General features: G+C 47.6%; 1 protein-coding gene and 1 pseudogene across 4 annotated transcripts in view; one reads left to right on the top strand and one right to left on the bottom strand.

The window, feature by feature from the left end:
* Positions 1 to 12,670: 12,670 nt before the first annotated feature.
* Positions 12,671 to 13,470, bottom strand: LOC309326055 (centrin-2 pseudogene; annotated as a pseudogene). The gene has a single exon. The product of its transcript is annotated as a centrin-2 pseudogene (transcript).
* Positions 13,471 to 13,608: 138 nt separating this feature from the next.
* Positions 13,609 to 17,700, top strand: part of ACBD5 (acyl-CoA binding domain containing 5) — a gene marked incomplete at its 3' end in the record, with an annotated part of 29,735 nt that continues 25,643 nt past the window's right edge. For 2 of the 3 annotated variants that reach the window (XM_081834417.1, XM_081834418.1), the window contains exons 1-2: positions 14,000 to 14,149; positions 15,583 to 15,779. In XM_081834417.1, coding sequence (XP_081690543.1) covers positions 14,145 to 14,149; positions 15,583 to 15,779 — 202 coding nt within the window. In that variant the 5' untranslated portion in view covers positions 14,000 to 14,144. Of the gene's footprint in view, positions 13,743 to 13,999; positions 14,150 to 15,582; positions 15,780 to 17,700 lie in introns of those variants that run through there. The other variant, XM_081834419.1, reaches the window with a different exon arrangement.

The following is a 17,700-nucleotide window of genomic DNA, read 5'->3' as shown; positions in this document are numbered from 1 at the left end:
CCCCCCCCCCAGTGGTGACACCTGGGGCGAACCACCCTCACCGCACCCCCCCTTCCTCTGCCCCGATTGTGCCGCAGTTAAAAGCACCACTGTGGGGACTAATGGAAAAGTTGGCAGCCATGCCAAATATAGGCACTCATGAAGCCTAAGCACACATGGCCTGAAACACAGGTACTGTCTATAGCTACACCCTGATTGCCCAGATGGGGCTTTAGCTTGACAGTTGAAACCACAACTTTGGTGTGCTTCTGGATTACTGCCACTGAAATATAAAGTCTGGAAAACACAGAGTAATTGAAAGGTGTGTTGATACCTGCAGCTGAACTAATTAATTTCTTACTGACACAGATCAGTAAGATTTGATCTGAACACAAAAGGAATATGTTATGTAGTGAAGTTTCACCCTGGGCCAGCAGGGGGATACTGTAGATAGTTTTCACTCAGGTCTGTAGATAGTTTTCCCTCAGGTCCGCGTCAGTTATTTTAGGCGGGAACTCTGGGCTGTTGTTGTTACAATGTTGACAGCCGGCTGCCTATAAAAGCAGGCCGGCTGAGCTGTTTGCAGTCAGTTCTATTCCAGCTTACGAAATAAAGAGCTACTTGGAGAAATCGCTGTGTCGTCTGCTATGTCAACCCACAACTTAACACTGGCGACGAAGGTGGGATGGATGGACATCAGAGCACAGCCAGATGCGGCCAGCCTCTGAACTGAGCTGAATCACTGAGCTGAATCACAGAGCGAAATCACTGAGCGAAATCACTGGACAGAACCAATTCAGAGCTGACTGTTCTGGCTAGAGCACTGTGTTCCATCCATCGCCCTTCACGCCGGCATCGGAATCATGGCTTCACTTGTGCCTCTACCGCCGTTTGCGCCAGCCTCTGAATCATGGGATTCCTACCTCGCTCGGTTCGACTGCTACCTCCAAGCCAACGAGCTGACAGCAGTATCAAAGGATCGTAAGCGGGGCCTATTCCTCAGCCTCTGTGGGCCTGAGGTGTTTGAGACGGCCCGAGCATTGGTTGCGCCCGAAGCGGTCCAGGCAACACCATGGGACACGATCCAAGAGAAGCTCCGCAACCACTACGCACCAAAGCCGTCCAAGATTGCTGCCCGCCATGCGTTCTACCACCGGAACCAGGCAGAGGGGGAGTCAATCAACAAGTACACCACCGCCCTGCGACAGGCTGCAATGCACTGTGAGTTCCGAGACTTAGACGATGCCCTGATGGATCGAATCGTCTGCGGGGTCCGGGACATCCATCTGCAACGGCGTCTCCTTGCCAAGCCAGACCTCACGCTGCAGAAAGCCATTGAGGAGGCTGTGGCCTCAGAAGCTGCTGAACGCTCCGCCCAGGAGATCCGCAAGTCCAGCAGCCCGCGTCTTGCTAGGGAGCCAGTTCCGGTGCATCATGAAGAGGCCAGCAGTGATGAGGCATCCTCCAGTGAAGGCGATGTCGTGCACCAGACAAAGCGGGAGCACAGGAAGTTCCAACAGAAGTCCAAGGGCCAACCGGAATGTGCCGGCTGCGGAGGCAACCATTCCCGTGCCAAGTGTCGATTCAGAGACTCCATCTGTAGGAAGTGTTCCAGAAGGGGCCACATCGCTAAGGTCTGCCGATCGGCTCCGTCTGACACCCCCCCTTCACCGACTCGCAAGTCCAAGTCTTCACTCCAGTCTGCCAAGGAAAGTTGTTTCGCTCTCACCAACTGCCGCTGCCCGTCTGGAACCACGATTGGCCAAACCGACTCGCCTACGCGACGCAAGCTGAACGTCACGGTGCTCATTGAAGGAGCTCCATGTGACATGGAGATCGACACCGGGTCTGCCCTGTCCATCGTGTCTTGGAGCACCATCAAAAGACTGGTACCCAGAGTGTCCAAAAGGCAACTCGACTCTCACCGCGTACACCTGAGAGACTACCAGGGAAACGACATTCCCGTGGTAGGCGTTGGCCGGTTCCGGATTGCCTTCAAGGATTTTTCGGGCCTGCTCCGGTTGGTGGTGGTCGAAGGTCAGCGGCCAAGCCTCCTAGGGCTAGACTGGTTTGATGCCCTCGGCCTGGAAGTCACCGGCATCAACTGCATCTCTAACGCAGAGACTGAGGGTCTGGTCAAAGACTTTGCCGAGGTTTTTGACGGCACCTTGGGGCAATATACAGGTACGCCCATCTCCTTTAGCCTTGATCCACAAGTCGCCCCCATCAAGCTAAAGCCACGCCGGGTTCCCTTTGCTCTCAAGGCTAAGGTGGACGAACAACTGGACAAACTGATCGCCCAAGGAGTTTTGGAGCCGGTTGACCACGCCAAGTGGGAAACCCCCATCGTCACGCCTGTCAAGCCAGATGGGTCGGTGAGAATCTGCGCTGACTACAAGTGCACGATCAACAAGGCACTTCAGCAGCACGCTTATCCGGTTCCTGTTGTCCAACACCTGCTGCATTCCCTGGGTGAGGGTAAGGTCTTCGCTAAGCTGGACCTTGCCCAAGCCTATCAACAACTGCCAGTCGATGATGCCACTGCTGAAGCCCAGACGATCGTCACCCACCGGGGGGCATTCCGTTGCCGCCGGTTGCAGTTCGGGGTGAGTGTGGCTCCTGGCATCTTCCAAAGCCTTATGGAGCGTCTCCTGCAAGGGCTTCCTGGCGTGGTACCATATTTTGATGACGTCTTGGTGTCTGCAGACTCACACCAGCAGCTGTTCGAGCGCCTCCGTGCCGTGCTGACCAGGTTCCAAGAGGCCGGGCTCAAGGTAAAGAGGGAGAAGTGCCAGATCGCCGTTCCACAGGTAGAGTTCCTGGGCTATCTTATCGATGCCTCCGGCCTTCACCCGACCACATCCAAGATCCGCGCTATCCAGCAGGCCCCCACCCCAAAGAACAAGACGGAGTTGCAGGCATTCCTGGGGCTGCTGAACTTTTATAACATGTTCCTGCCCCACAAAGCCACAGTGGCTGAGCCTCTTCACCGACTCCTTAGTACAAAGACGCCTTGGGCCTGGGGTCATCGGGAGACAGCGGCCTTCAACGCGGTTAAGGCTCTCCTTTCATCAGACAGTGTGCTGGTACAGTACAGTGAATCCAGGCCGCTGGTCCTTGCCTGCGACGCCTCACCTTTTGGCATCGGTGCTGTCCTTAGTCACCGTTTTCCAGATGGAAGAGAAGCACCACTCGCCTACTTTTCCAGGACACTATCTCTGATGGAACGGAATTACAGCCAGCTCGACAAGGAGGCATTGGCACTTGTGGCTGGAGTGAAGAGGTTCCATGAATACCTCTATGGCAGGACTTTTGACCTCATCACTGACCACAAGCCACTCCTGGGCCTCCTCGCCGGTGATCGTCCAACTCCACCGGTCCTCTCGCCACGCATGCTGCGATGGACTGTTTTCCTGGCTGCCTACCACTACCGGCTCATCCATCGCCCGGGGAAATCGATGGGCCATGCCGACGCCCTCAGCCGTTGCCCTCTTCCAGCATTTGTGGAAGACCCGGCTCCAGCTTCATCGCTCCTTCTGATTGAGGATCTTCCGGCAGCGCCTGTATCAGCTGCCACTGTGGCCTCCGCGTCTGCCCAGGATCGCACCATCAGCCGGGTGCTCAACTGGGTGTGGAGGGGGTGGCCACAAGGGCCTTTTGCATCGGAGTTCCAGCCCTTCGCAACCAGACAACATGAACTCTCAGCTCATCGCGGCTGTCTGCTGTGGGGAGACCGCGTCGTGATTCCCCAGGGACTCCATCAGCGCGTCCTGGAGGCTCTGCACGTTGGCCACCCGGGAATTGTCAAAATGAAGGCGTTGGCTCGGTGTTACGTCTGGTGGCCTAATATGGACGATGCCATCACTGCCTGGGTGTCCGCCTGTCAAGCGTGCCAAGAGTCGAGGCCTGCACCACCGGCAGCTAAGGGGCACACCTGGGAGACGCCAAAGACACCCTGGTCGAGGGTGCACATTGATCTGGCTGGCCCCTTTCACGGCCGGACCTTTATGGTAGTGGTGGACGCCTATTCCAAATGGCTGGAGGTCGCCCTGATGCCCTCCACCACTACCGAAGCTGTCATCCGGGTGCTGCGAGGCCTGTTTGCAACGCATGGGTGTCCTGATGTCCTTGTCTCTGACAACGGACCACAGTTCACGTCAGGCACGTTTGAGCGGTATCTTTTGGGACTGGGCATCCGCCATGCCCTAACGGCACCCTTTCATCCATCCAGCAACGGGCAAGCGGAAAGAATGGTGCGCTCGGCAAAAGAGGCACTGGCGCGCCTGGACCGGGGAGACTGGCATGAGCGGGTCGCCGAATACTTGTTCGTGCAACACATCACCCCTCATGCGGCCACAGGGAGGAGTCCTGCTGAACTGCTTATGGGCCGCCGCCTCAGGTCACCGCTCGACCGGCTACACCCGGACTTTGCCGTGGCTGAACCCCCAGGCTGTGCCAACGCGCCACGGTCATTTGTCCCAGGAAACCAGGTCTTTGCCCGGAACTATGTGGGGGACATTCCTTGGGTGCCAGCCACAGTAGTGGGAGTCACTGGACCTCGCTCGTACCAGGTGGCACTCGAAGACGGACGCTTGTGGCGACGGCACATAGACCAGCTTAGGCGCAGGGTTGGGGACTTGGACACTACCGAGGTGTCCCCAACTGCGCTTGCGGCTCCAGAAGAGACACGTACAGATGGCGAGGCCCCACCTACACCTCCCTCGCAAACTGCCAGCGTGGAGCCGAACCAAGCCGCTTCAGAGGGTCTGCCAGACTTACCACAGACTCAGACCACTCCACTTGCGGAGGCTCCACCCACAGCAGCGGATCCAGGGGAGTTGGTTCCAACGCCACCTAGGGTCGCACCACAGCCTCAGCAAGAACTGTGTGGCCCTCCGGACTTGGCTACCAGTCCCCGGCGGTCTGGCAGAGTTCCCAAGCGCCCAACTTATTTAAAGGACTATGTTGTTGGACATGTATCACTGTTGGTCTAAGTATGGGAAATGTAACCAATATGCTTTTGTGCCTAATTGAACCATTACGCGTAGTGCTGTATATAAGGAAACCATTACGATTGTAACTAACGCCTTGTCTCGGTGGGGAGGGGTGTTATGTAGTGAAGTTTCACCCTGGGCCAGCAGGGGGATACTGTAGATAGTTTTCACTCAGGTCTGTAGATAGTTTTCCCTCAGGTCCGCGTCAGTTATTTTAGGCGGGAACTCTGGGCTGTTGTTGTTACAATGTTGACAGCCGGCTGCCTATAAAAGCAGGCCGGCTGAGCTGTTTGCAGTCAGTTCTATTCCAGCTTACGAAATAAAGAGCTACTTGGAGAAATCGCTGTGTCGTCTGCTATGTCAACCCACAACTTAACAGAATACTAGAGAAATTTACAGGGGAATTAAATGGGAGTTCTCAATGCTTTATATTTTCACTCAAGATAGAGGGAATTTAGCTGAACGTTACTAGAATAATAAAGATATCCACGTTTCAGTGGGTCCTCCAGTTAGAGTTCATAATAAATGAAGAATCAGTCTCTTCCCCTTAATAATACAAATTGCAGTATAAGAGGGCATGAACAATAGATATAGCTCCAGTTTCACAACAATGAAGGTCACTTCCAGATGACCTGTTTATTGAGCGTTCATTCTGATTAGTTTGTGCAAAGTTTGCGGGGAGGTTAGATGAGATTGGCTATTTATTGAACATTCATTCTTATTTGCTTGGGGGAAGCTGATAGAATGTTGTATCTTTTCATCCGATAAATGCTGCAGAACAGGTATGTATTGGTAAGGCAATCAGTTCCGTTTTGTGTGTGTTTGTGTGTGTGTGTGTGTGTGTGTGTGTGTCCAGCCCCAGGGCTTTAGTGACAGGGATTTTGGTTCTAGTTCAGTAAAAAGCTTCCGCTTATTCAAGGTGAGTCGCCAGCCTGGGAAGGAAAGGAGCCCACCTTTTCTGACTTCCTGCTGGGTGTGCTTTCTAAATGGGCAACGCCGCCCACTCTGATTGCCTGTTGCTAGGCAGCCTGTAGCATTTTGCAGTAGCAGGAGCAAGCACACTCCAGCCAGGCATTGCTAGGCAGCCAAAGCTGGTGGGGAGCCCAAAAATAAATGCTGGTCTGAGAAGGAACAAAAAACAGAAAGGACAAAAATAAGCTGTGTGACAACGCTTCATTATGCAACTTGCCCTATCTCCCCTAATCAATGAATACTGCAATTGTTTGCCATCTCTGTACCAATCTTTCCTTTTCCTATCTTTTCTCTTCTATATTCATGCCTTAAAATAAATAAATATAAGTCTAGACACTTCTGGGTTTTCTTCCACCACCCCCTTTTCAAATATGCTGTGTGGAGGAATGTTATCTGTCTACAAACGCCATGTCAAGAAGCGGATGAGGTTCCATGCTTTATTACAAAACAGGGACAGTGAACCAGCCCCCCCCCATGTTTGATGGACTCCAATTCCCATCAGCCCCAGCCAGCACAGCCAGTGATGAGGGATGATGGGAGTTGCAGTCCAACAAAAATTCTGGAGATCGACAGGTGCTCTGTGCCAGTAAGTCACATAGTGAGGAAAACAGAGATTAAATATTCATTTTTATCAGAGGTAAATGGGTTTTTAAAAAAAAATTAATTGGCATTTCTGAATCATTCTTTTGCCAGGCTGAAGGAATTTGGTAAGTTTAGCCTGGATAAGAGTTGCATAAGGGATTTGATTTAGATTGTATCTTAATGGCCCGGTGGTTTTTCCTACTTTCTTCAGTTTAAGCTTGAATTTTGCTATAAGCAGCTGACGATCTGAGCCACAGTCAGCTCCAGGTCTTGTTTTTGCTGACTGTATAGAGCTTCTCCATCTTTGGCTGCAGAGAATATAAACAATCTGATTTTGATACTGGCCATCTGGTGATGTCCATGTGTAGGGTTGTCTCTTGTGTTGTTGGAAAAGAGTATTTGTGATGACCAGCTTGTTCTCTTGACAGAACTCTATTAGCCTTTGCCCTGCTTCGTTTTGAACTCTTAAGACAAAACTTGCCAGTTGTTCCTTTTATCTCTGGACTCCCTACTTTAGCATTGCAATCCCCTATAATGAGAAGAACATCCTTCTTTGGTGTCATTTCTAGAAGGTGTTGTAAGTCTTCATAGAATTGGTCAATTTCAGTTTCTTCAGCACCGGTAGTTGGTGCATAAACTTGGATTACTGTGATGTTAAAAGGTCTGCCTTGGATTCATATCATTCTATCTTTTTTGAGATTGTATCCCAGTACAGCTTTCGCCACTCTTTTGTTGACTATGAGGGCCACTCCATTTCTTTTACGGGATTCTTGCCCACAGTAGTAGATATGATGGTCATCCAAACTGAATTCACCCATTCCCATCCATTTTAGTTCACTGATGCCCAGGATGTCAATATTCTTGCCATCTCATTTTTTACAACATCCAGCTTACCAAGGTTCATGGTACTTACATGAATCGGACATGACTAAAAGACTAAACAACAATAAAATATTGCATATTCATTGCTTATCTATGTAGGTCACCATTATGCACCTTCAGCAGTACTGGAGACCTTACGAGAAATATCTGAAGTGGATTTTCAGAAGAATGTCTCTGTGTGTGCCTTTTTTATCCCACTTTCCATCCAAAAGAGGCTCCTAGAGTGGCTTGTAATTGCCCTCTGGCTTACAAAGACATCACACAAAAGGAAAAAGGAATGGGAGAGAGGAGGAAGAAGAAACAAAGCTCACACCCGGTATCTTTGTTACAGAGTGCACTTCTTGCAATGACCAGTGGGAATGGAAAGATTTCAAGATGAGGCGGAACCAAAAGTTGCTTGTCTTTCAGCATTTTTCCCAAGCACCTTATGATCATAAACAGTTACTAAGCAGAACAAGAAAAACAAAGGAGGCCAACTGGTAGAATACAAAGGAACGAATCTCTCTTGTGTTTGTGTTTTGCTGTAGCTGTATAATAAAGACACTCTCATTTGTTTCAGAATTCAGCTTCTCATCTCGGCCAATATTGCTTCTTACAGCACAGTGTGAAAGTTAGAGCTCTTGTCTTAATTACCATGAAAGGATTCCTTGTGCTTAAAAGGTTTATGGCTCCCTGGGGAAAATATAATGGTTCTGGGGAAGCAGAAGACTCTGGTTCATTCCTCAGATCACATCCATTTCTTCAATACTTTTTTATGGTGACTAGTCAAAGGCATTTTGATACCTGAAGCACAGAATCCTAAAGTCAATCCTTCCCACTAATAAAAATTTCCATTCTTTGGAAATAATTTGTGTTTCCTCTCCTGTGCAAGGGTAACACATATAGCTGCTTTTTAAAGGGGTTCAAGAGCAGCATGGCTACCCTTTCCCCCCATATTGATGGACCATTGCTACTGGGCCAGGAATAAAAGGGATTAAGCTGGACTTCAGGTGATAATGCACAAGCGGCCTTTTAGTATAACAGTTCTACATTCCAGCTTCTCTTCTTTCACCAACGCTATCTGCATTTTAAGCATACACTGATCACTGTGGTATCTGATCATCAGCACAAGATATCTTTGGCAGTCATGTATATTTATTAGAAATACCTCTGCAATACTTGATTAATGCAGCAGGTTTAGATTTCAGTTTCGGTATAAGTATGAAAGGGAATTGGATAATGTTGATATAGCATAGAAAATGCTTGTGTTTGAATATGAACAAACAAATTTATATGCTTGAGAACAGCTCGTGTTTATCAGTCAGCCCCAATTTCCTGCCTTTGTTCCTAGTAAATAACTGTCTCTGTTTTGTTGTTAAGGATGACTTGTTTTAATGTTTGTGTGAGTTGCTGGAGTTATAATTCTATAGGCTTAAGTTCGCTCCCTCGGGGTCTCCAGAAGTTAAATCTTGGAGAGGAATAGATGGCTGGATGCCTCTTGTCTAAAGTGCACACATGCCTATTTACCAATGTACAAGCATGAACACTAAGGCACCACACAGAGTATAGCTTTGCTGTTTAATAAACTGCAGGTGCTGAGCTGTTGATAATAGTCTTCTATCGTGCAATGATTATTTGTTTAGAGAACTTATACACTGCCTTTCCAATGCAGTTGCTTTGCTCAAGGCTGTGTACAATTAAAAATAAAATGATCCTACAAAAGAAACAAAGCAATATAAAAATGGAAACAGACTCAACAAATGCAAACCTTCTAAAATAAGGGTCTCCTACTTTTTAATTTTTTTATTTTAAAAAATCTGCCTGGTAATGTTTTTACCAAGTTAGTACAATTGCTAATTGAGAGCCAGTGACAATGCACAAATCTCTGTCTAGCTTTAGATTCACTCTACTAACCTTCATCCATCCCATAACCACCTTCAGAAATTTGGTTCAGGACATCAACAGCTTCCCTTGTATCAGAGAAAAAGGAGAAATTATGTTTCCTTAGAATTTCTTAATAAAAACAAACACCTAGCTTTTTTAAAAAAAAGTAAGTGGAAAAAAGCTATTATACACATTATAGTGAAGACACATTTATATGTGGAGCTACCTTATTTTTACAATTCCGTATTTGCTGTATCTCACTGATTTAGCCAAAGTATAATCAGATCATACAAGTAAAATGTATCTGAAATGTTCTATTAATATTTAAATGGTGTGACTTCTCTTAGTGTTGCCATCGTGAAGCACAAAGAGCCACAATATACCCATAATGAGGTCTTTTAAGTTTTACAGTGTGAGAGGTGAAAGGGTATGACAGAAAAGCAATTAACTCTGAGAACAGATTCATTCTCCATCTGCATTTGCTCCTCAAAGCCACTTGGTGGCGCTTCAAGCTTAAGGTGTACCAACAAGTAAAGGCCTTGGGCAATTCCTGTAATTCAAGAAGAAGCCCCAAACAAGATGCATTGATGTGGATTTCATCTTGTCTTGAGAAATGCTCTAAGAAGTGGGAAAGAGAAGATCTGACAGGTTGCAAAATACAGGCATCTCATCTGCTCTTAGCACACGGACGTTGCTAGGCAATAGGAAAAGGTCTAGGAACATGGCACAAATTTGCCACTGGCAAATTAAAGATGGCCTGTGGCTGGGATCTCAGTAGCGCTGCATTCTGCAGCACATTCAGTCACCCTGGGTGAGTAGAGTTTACAGAAACTGTGGTTAAAAGGGGGGGATCTAGGTTCCACCCCCCAAAACACCTCTGACTACTCACCTGATTTTGCTACCACCTGTAGCTTACAGAAGCAAAAGGCAGAGGTTCTCACAAGGAGCAACTTTTTATTCAGCAGCCGCCTTTGACTATTTTTTACCCAGAAAGAATGGAAGAAAAATGTCACGTCATTCAGCCCTTCTCTCAGCTGTTGTCACAAAGCACATTGCAGTTTTCAATGGTAGAAAGCGGTAGAATTCCAGACTATATCTCTTCAAACAGTGTGGAATCATCTTATTTATAGCCATCTATGTATGCAGTAGGGACGCAGGTGGTGCTGTGGGTTAAACGACAGAGCCTAGGACTTGCCGATCAGAAGGTTGGCGGTTCGAATCCCCGCGATGGGGTGAGCTCCCGTTGCTCGGTCCCAGCTCCTGCCAACCTAGCAGTTCAAAAGCACGGCAAAGTGCAAGTAGATAAATAGGTACCGCTCCGGCGGGAAGGTAAATGGCGTTTCCATGCACTGCTCTAGTTCGCCAGAAGCGGCTTAGTCATGCTGACCACATGACCCAGAAGCTGTCTGCGGACAAACGCCAGCTCCCTCGGCCAATAAAGCGAGATGAGCGCTGCAACCCCAGAGTCGGTCACGACTGGACCTAATGGTCAGGGGTCCCTTTACCTTTACTATGTATACGGTACTCTGGAAAAAAACAGGCATTTAACATTCCCATCTTTCCCAAGTTCAAGGTGGCTTACGAAAGTGACAAAATCACATTGGAACACAATATGAAAAACAAACAATTGCCCAACAACTAGCTGCTGAAACTAAGTAAGAGCACAAGAAAAGGATCAGGCCAAAGCTCCACCTAGACCAGAATCCTGATCTCATTCTCATAGTAGCTAATTCCTATCAGGAATTAAGTGCAACAACACTCACACCAATTCACAGTAATTGGTATTACAGTCTCCAACAATGAAAGTGAAACACATAGCCATCATGATAGCCTCATCCTCCGTGAATTTGAAAAATTCTCCCAAAAGCTAGCAAAGAAGGGGGTGGCTATTGATATTTTGTTTTATTAACCACCTTCACCACCCTAAAGTTCCAGAGTAAATAACAGCATTTTAAAACACAACATTAAAAACGGTTTAAAATAAATTACCAATCAGAATAATAGGGTGGGTCCTTTACAACCTCTAGTTGTAAAGAGCTGCATCTTCAGATTACCACAAAAATTGTATAATTCCTCAGGGGGGGGGGGCAAATTGCAAAACTAGGAGGCTGCCAGAGAATGCTCTCTCCTGGGCCATCCCCCCCCCCCCCGAGGGCAGTGGAAATAGCAAGAGGGCCTCCTCTGTTGATCTTAGGCCCAGAAATGAACTGCCAACCAATACAGCTGTTTTAAAACTGAGGTTAGATGACTTCTAAATGAAAACCTAGCCAGTAATCTGCATTTTGGAACAGTTGAGGTTTCTAAATAGTCTTCAAGGGCAGCCCCACGTAGGACACATTGCAGCAATCCAGTCTGGTAGTTACATGGCATGAGTGGAGAGAGGTACCATCCCACAGCCTTTGAATTCCCTCTTCCACATGAGCCTGCTGGTAAATCCCCCATCATCTTTAGAAACCCTTCTCTGATTGTCCTTGGCTCTCTCAGAGATCAGGCAGCTGGCAACTGTGACGCTTGCTTTTATGTTTTGTGGCTTGTGACGCTTGCTTTTATGTTTTGTGGCTCACTCGACACCCACTCTTATGCCATTCCAATGTTAAGTAAACACAAAGGCCATTACCTCACTTTCCAAGGCCTTTTCGGATACTGTTTAAATATTTTTTACTTGATTTCTCTGACATTTATGTTTTTAGTGCTCTGCTGTTCATATCATTTGATACATCATTTTATTTTTTAAAGAAACCTTTAGTATATGATAGCTAGCCATCCCGGGAGGAGCAGTTCTAAACAGTGTGGACCGATTTATTTAAAACAAACTGCTGTAAAGGCCCGGACAGAGCAGACCTGGCTGATACTTAGGAACATAGGAAGCTGCCTTATCAGAGCATTAGTGCCATCAAGCTCACTGTAGCAGTGCAGGGTTTCAGATGGGGTCTGTTCCATCCCTACTTGGAGGTGCTGGAGTTCGAAACTGAGACAAAACAGATACTCTAGCATTGAGCATACTCCTGTTTTAGTTGAAAATGGTTAGGCATAGTTTTTTAAAAAAAATATTATATGGATTTTAAGATGCCTTTGGCAAATCTTCATATGGAAAGGTAGCATGTAGTTCTTGAACATAAATGTACTAAATATAATTTCCTATAGTAGAGATACTAAGGGTTGTTTTTAAATGGGAGTAGCAGGTGTGCAAATGTGAAAAATAATACAGATATAATATGAATATGAACATTCAATAACTAATCCCTGAAGTATTGCCTTGATGATTTTAAGTGTGTGTGGTAGTAATTGTGTTTTGATCATTTTGAAAGTGATTTGAAGATTTTAGCAATTTGTACAAAAAAACCCCCTCATGTTTCTACCTATTGCGATAAGAGTATAAATAATTACTATTCCCAGAGGAGTCTAAAACTGGTATGTTTATTCACTGAAAACAGAAAGGGCAAAGTTGAGCAAGAGAATTCTTTCTTCTTCTTCTTCTTCTGGTGAGCCACATTTAATGTTCCAGCAGTGAATTACTGCCTCCCCTCCCCACACCCTTGACTTTAACCTGTGAGAGTTTCTGCCTGAGAGAGGAGGAGGAGGAAGAAGATGGCTGGAGGAAAGTGAGGAGCTCCCCAACACTATTTGCAGGTGCTCTCAAGAGGCGGAAGAAGCCGAGAAGGGCAGAGAGGAGGAGGAGGACGAGAAGGAGGCCATTAGGCTAGTAGCCGTGTTTCCTCATGATCATCAGAAACTCCTGCTCGCTCACTTCCCCGTCTCCATTCAGGTCCGCTTCGGTGATCATTTCCTGCAGTTCCTCGTCCGTCAGCTTCTCCCCAATTTCGGAGGCGACGCGCTTGAGGTCTTTAAAGGCGATCTTGCCCCTTTCCGGGTCCTCGAACAGCTTGAAGGATTTCAGGATCTCCTCTTTGGGATCCGTTTCGGACATCTTCTTGGTCATCACGGAGTAAAACGCGTCGAAGCCGATCTTCCCCGAGCCTTCTTTATCCACTTCGCCCACGATCCTCTTGATCTCTTCTCTGGTGGGTTCAAAGCCCAGGGCCCGAATGGACACCTTCAGGTCTTTCACGTCGATGGTCCCGGTGCCGTCGGAATCCAGCAGGTCGAAGGCATCGCGCATCTGCTGCTTCTGAGCGGGGCTGAGCTCAAGCTTAGGGCCTTTCTTCTTCCTCTGGGACCACTTGCTCCTATAAGCCATCCTTCGGGGCCCTCAAGGCAGCGCCGTCCGGGCTCCCCAAGCCGTTTTGCCCGTTGCTACTGGCTGCTCGGAGGGAGAATGCTTCTGCCTATGGGGAGAAAACAGTTGAAGGTTGCCATGGCAAGGAGGATCATAGATGCCAGAGACCGGAAGTAGTAGAGGGACGGACTACATTTCCCAGCATGCTCCTCGAGGAGGCGGGGCAAGAATGAGCTGATCGCTGCTGTTGGAAGACATTTAACAGGAGAAGCCTGAGCCTTGGGCAAAAAAAGGTGAGCGAACCTGTCACGGAAGGTAGGAGCGGGGAACAACTTGTGCTGTTTGTTATGTTTTGTTATTTAGGAAATGAGGCAGAAGGTCAGCTGTTCTTCGGCGCCGCCAGCCTTCTAGGCCGTGCTTAGGGATGGCGCTTTGCTCTCAAAAAGTTGGAGGAGAAAAAACATTGTATTGTTATTTTTGTCCTTGCAGCTGTCAGGTTCTGTCTGTAATTGAGGGAATTGGGACCAGATATGTGTTGCTGGGAAGGCTCGCCCCCGATCTCCACCCCAAGAGTGTGTAATAATAGATGCCTAGTAATAATGGGTGGTTGTATACCGTTGTGTACTGGGAACAGGAAATCACTGGCGCTGAGGCTGGCTTTGCAAAGCTTATCTAAAAGCCCCCTGTGAGTGAGGATGGGGTGAGTGTAGATAAAAGTTGTTGGGAAGTTTTGAATTGCTTGTTTAGCTGTTCGCCAGGGGTGCGTGATGTCGCACTTGTCAGGTCACAACAGACGTCTAAGAAAGGAAATGACAGGTGCTGTTAAGTCCTAGGAAATAGCAATGGGATGGGCTGGAAAAAGTGGAATTTAACGGAGTACGTACTGGTGTACGAGTGAATTCAGTGTATATCAGCAGTTACTTCAATAGTCTTTTAAAACCACTTGTTTGAACTTTCTGATCAGGCTGGCGAAAGTAAGGTGAAACGATTAAACCCCCCCCCCGTCCAAATCTCTTTTATTTTAGCGCATGTTGCTAATGACACCTCTCATCCACTTTGAAGACGAAAGTACAAAATCTAAATGATATGATCCATTTAGGCTGCAATTCTGTGTATGCATATATGAGAGTAAGCCCCTCTGAACCCAGTGGCATGAGCGTAGCCAGGATTTTTTTTTGGGGGGGGGTTGCTTTTGTTAGTGGGGGCAGGACCTCAGTTTGCTATGTATTTATTTTTATTGATTTAGGGGGGCAGCTGCCACTCTCTACCCCCCCCCCCCGCTACGCCCATGCCTAGTAGTACTTACTTCTGTGTCAGCATTGGGTTAGGAATCGTTAACCCCCCTAAGTATAATGATTTCGGAGCAAGCCCCTTTGACTTCTTTGTGGTCGTGCTTAAAAACATTCAGAAGGACAGGTCACGCGAGCTAAGTAATTGGGCCGTAATTGGGAGATGAACCTACACAAGACTTGAGCGAAAGGAGGGTAGTAAATACCCCTTTCCACGGCGCCTTTGGCACAACCCTTTACTCCCAATTCCATACTGTAACTGGGGGGAAAATAGTTTATTATTCCCCGTTGATCTTTCCTCCCCTTGCTGTTCGTTGCCTCGCGTCTTTCATATTGTAAGCCTCTCGGGGCAGGGACCTGTCTTCTTTCCAAAGCTGACATTATATAAATCAATAAAGATTAAACCGACAAGTTGTGTGCTGTAGAAGGGTGAAGCCGGGGCACTGTATGGAGCGACAATCCAGGGTGGACTTTGGGTTTAGTTCACATATTTTTTTTTCCACCACCACGCCAGAGTGGAACCAAAATAGGCAAGCCTCAAAACCACAGGAGTACGCCTTATTATTATTATTATTATTATTATTATTCCTTCACTTCGGGCTGTTTTACGAGGGAGCGAACACCGTCGCCTCCACGACCTCTTCACGAGGCGACCGAGGGGCGCCTGGGCCGAGGGGAGCCCATCTTCTCGCGGGCGGGCTGTGAGGGGAGCCGCAAAGGCCCGGCCTGACTTTCCTGCCTCTCCTTGGCTGAAGGGGGCGGAGGCAGCCGCGGCCCTCGCGTCCCCTCCGCCACCGCCTCCTTCGCCAGACCCGCGTTATGTCCTGCCTTCACTCGGTTACAGGGAACTCCTGGGCGAAGGGAAGAAGCGGCGGCGGCGGCGGCGGCAGCGCGATTCCGGCGGCCGACGCGACCAGGGGCCCATTGGAGGGAAGAGGCGGGACATGGCGGAGACGGAGGAGAGAGGCGGCGGCGGCGGCTCGCTGCACGAGACGCGCTTCGAGGCGGCCGTCAAGGTGATCCAGAGCCTGCCCAAAAACGGTGAGTGAAGCCCGGGAGGAGCGAGGAGACGCTTCGAGGGCCAGGGACCGGGAAGGTGGGGCCGCGAAGGCGACAGAGACCCCGAGGAGAGGGTGGGAAGCGCCGCCTCATTTCTGTGCCTCTTCGCGGGGCGAGGAGAAGGGTCCCCGGATTTGGGGTTTTTCTCCATCCCAGCCACGCCACACCCACAGGAGCCGCTGCGAAAGACCTGCATCTTTTCTCTCCCTCCGCCACCCCCTGCCTTCTCCTTCTCCTGCCAACCAGCTCTATTATGAATTCACTAGCCAATCTTGAAAATTGGCCATTTAAAAGACGGTCAAATTTAAGATTGTCAGATTTAAAAGACGGTTAAAACTGTTTGGAAAAACCGGCACAATATATTGGGGAATGGCCTTTCCTGGCAAAAGCATTTCTTTAGCAAGAACTCTAGTGCTCCTGGCTTTTTTTTTCTACCTAGGCAACCATTTTAACTTGTTTACCTTATTATTTGGAGGATTTGTATTCCGCCCCTTGGGCAAGCTAACTGGCAGAACAGCTAGCATAAGATTTCTCTAAAAGTCTTTATGGTACAGTAGTTGGTTATTTAAAAGCAGCAGGGGGAAGAACCTGTAGTCGGATAAAAAGGCATGCATGCAATGCCAAGAATCTAAAAGCAGGGAAGGTTGTCCCTTAGCACTGGTAAGGAGCAGTTGGAGCCAGGCAAACATCTCTGGAAAGTACATTCTGGCTAGCGCAACGCAGAAGGCCTTGTCATAGGCCTCTTCCTACCTTGCTTTCTAAAGGTATTAGGCAAATTTTAATGGCCTGTCAGGTTGCTGAGGGAATAGGTGGTCCTTGCAGTTCTATACATCTGTACTCTGAAGCCAAATTTCAGTACTTATACACACTTATGTGTATATAGAACTGCTGCCTTGATGCTCTTTGTGCATATTAAGCTCCATACAAAATTGTTCCTCTCCCCAAAATGAAACATTCTGCAATCTCTTTGTGTAATCCTGATACGTAGTTTAATATTTACAATGAAAAGTTGATAAACTTAAATTGAGAGCAGAACTAAAAATAGTATGTCCAAAAAGAAAAGCTTCCATCTCTATTTAAGAGAGCCAAATACTCAGCCAACTCTGCTCCAGAGGATTTTTTTTAATGCCATCACCTATTTTCTTTTTTAAAAACAACCATGTTATCCCAAGCACTGCAAGCAAGGAGGGGTTTGCCTTGAGCGTGTTATGTTCATACTTGATTTTGCGTTGGTAACAGCTTGTGGGTGTAAATGGTGTGATTTTCAAATCCCTTCTCTTTCCCACCCCACCCTTCTGTGAAATTGGTGGAGTCGCATAGCACTGGAAAACTTAAGCTGCATTCGCTTCATACTTAAGAATGGTGTGAACATTTGAGACAGCCGTTGCACATGTGCAGATGACAGTTTCATGAATAGGAACTTGGGGGATGGGGTTGCAGGGATGGGGAAATCAAAATGGCCATGCACACATTGAGTCAATACAACCTGCTCTAATGTTAACAACACTATGCAAATGTGGCCTGAAGCACAGTGGGATGAAATGACCTCACTGTGTTTTAAGTCGCCAATATGAACATACCCATAATATTAGAAAATGAGAGGTGTCCTTCATAGTGTGCATGCTACAAATACTTTTCTGTCTCACTTTAGTAACAGAATCTTTAAAAAAATGTATCAATCTAAAATTTTGAGCTTGTGCAAGTTCCATTCTAAGAGCTAAGGATTGGCTGGTGGTCAGGCACACCAACCATGTATAAAGTAGTAGCATAAGCAGTCAATAAATCTTCTTCTTACCTGGTTTTCAGTAGGGCAGATAGTATTGGGGTAGCCATGGGAACAGGGCCTATGATAGAAACTGCTTGAAGCAGTTTGACTGGAATAACCTAACTATCGATTTAGGTA

Source organism: Podarcis erhardii, assembly GCF_964252035.2.
Source record: "Podarcis erhardii genome assembly, chromosome: 12".
Lineage (NCBI taxonomy): Eukaryota > Metazoa > Chordata > Lepidosauria > Squamata > Lacertidae > Podarcis > Podarcis erhardii.
This window is presented reverse-complemented; position numbering and strand designations above follow the sequence as displayed.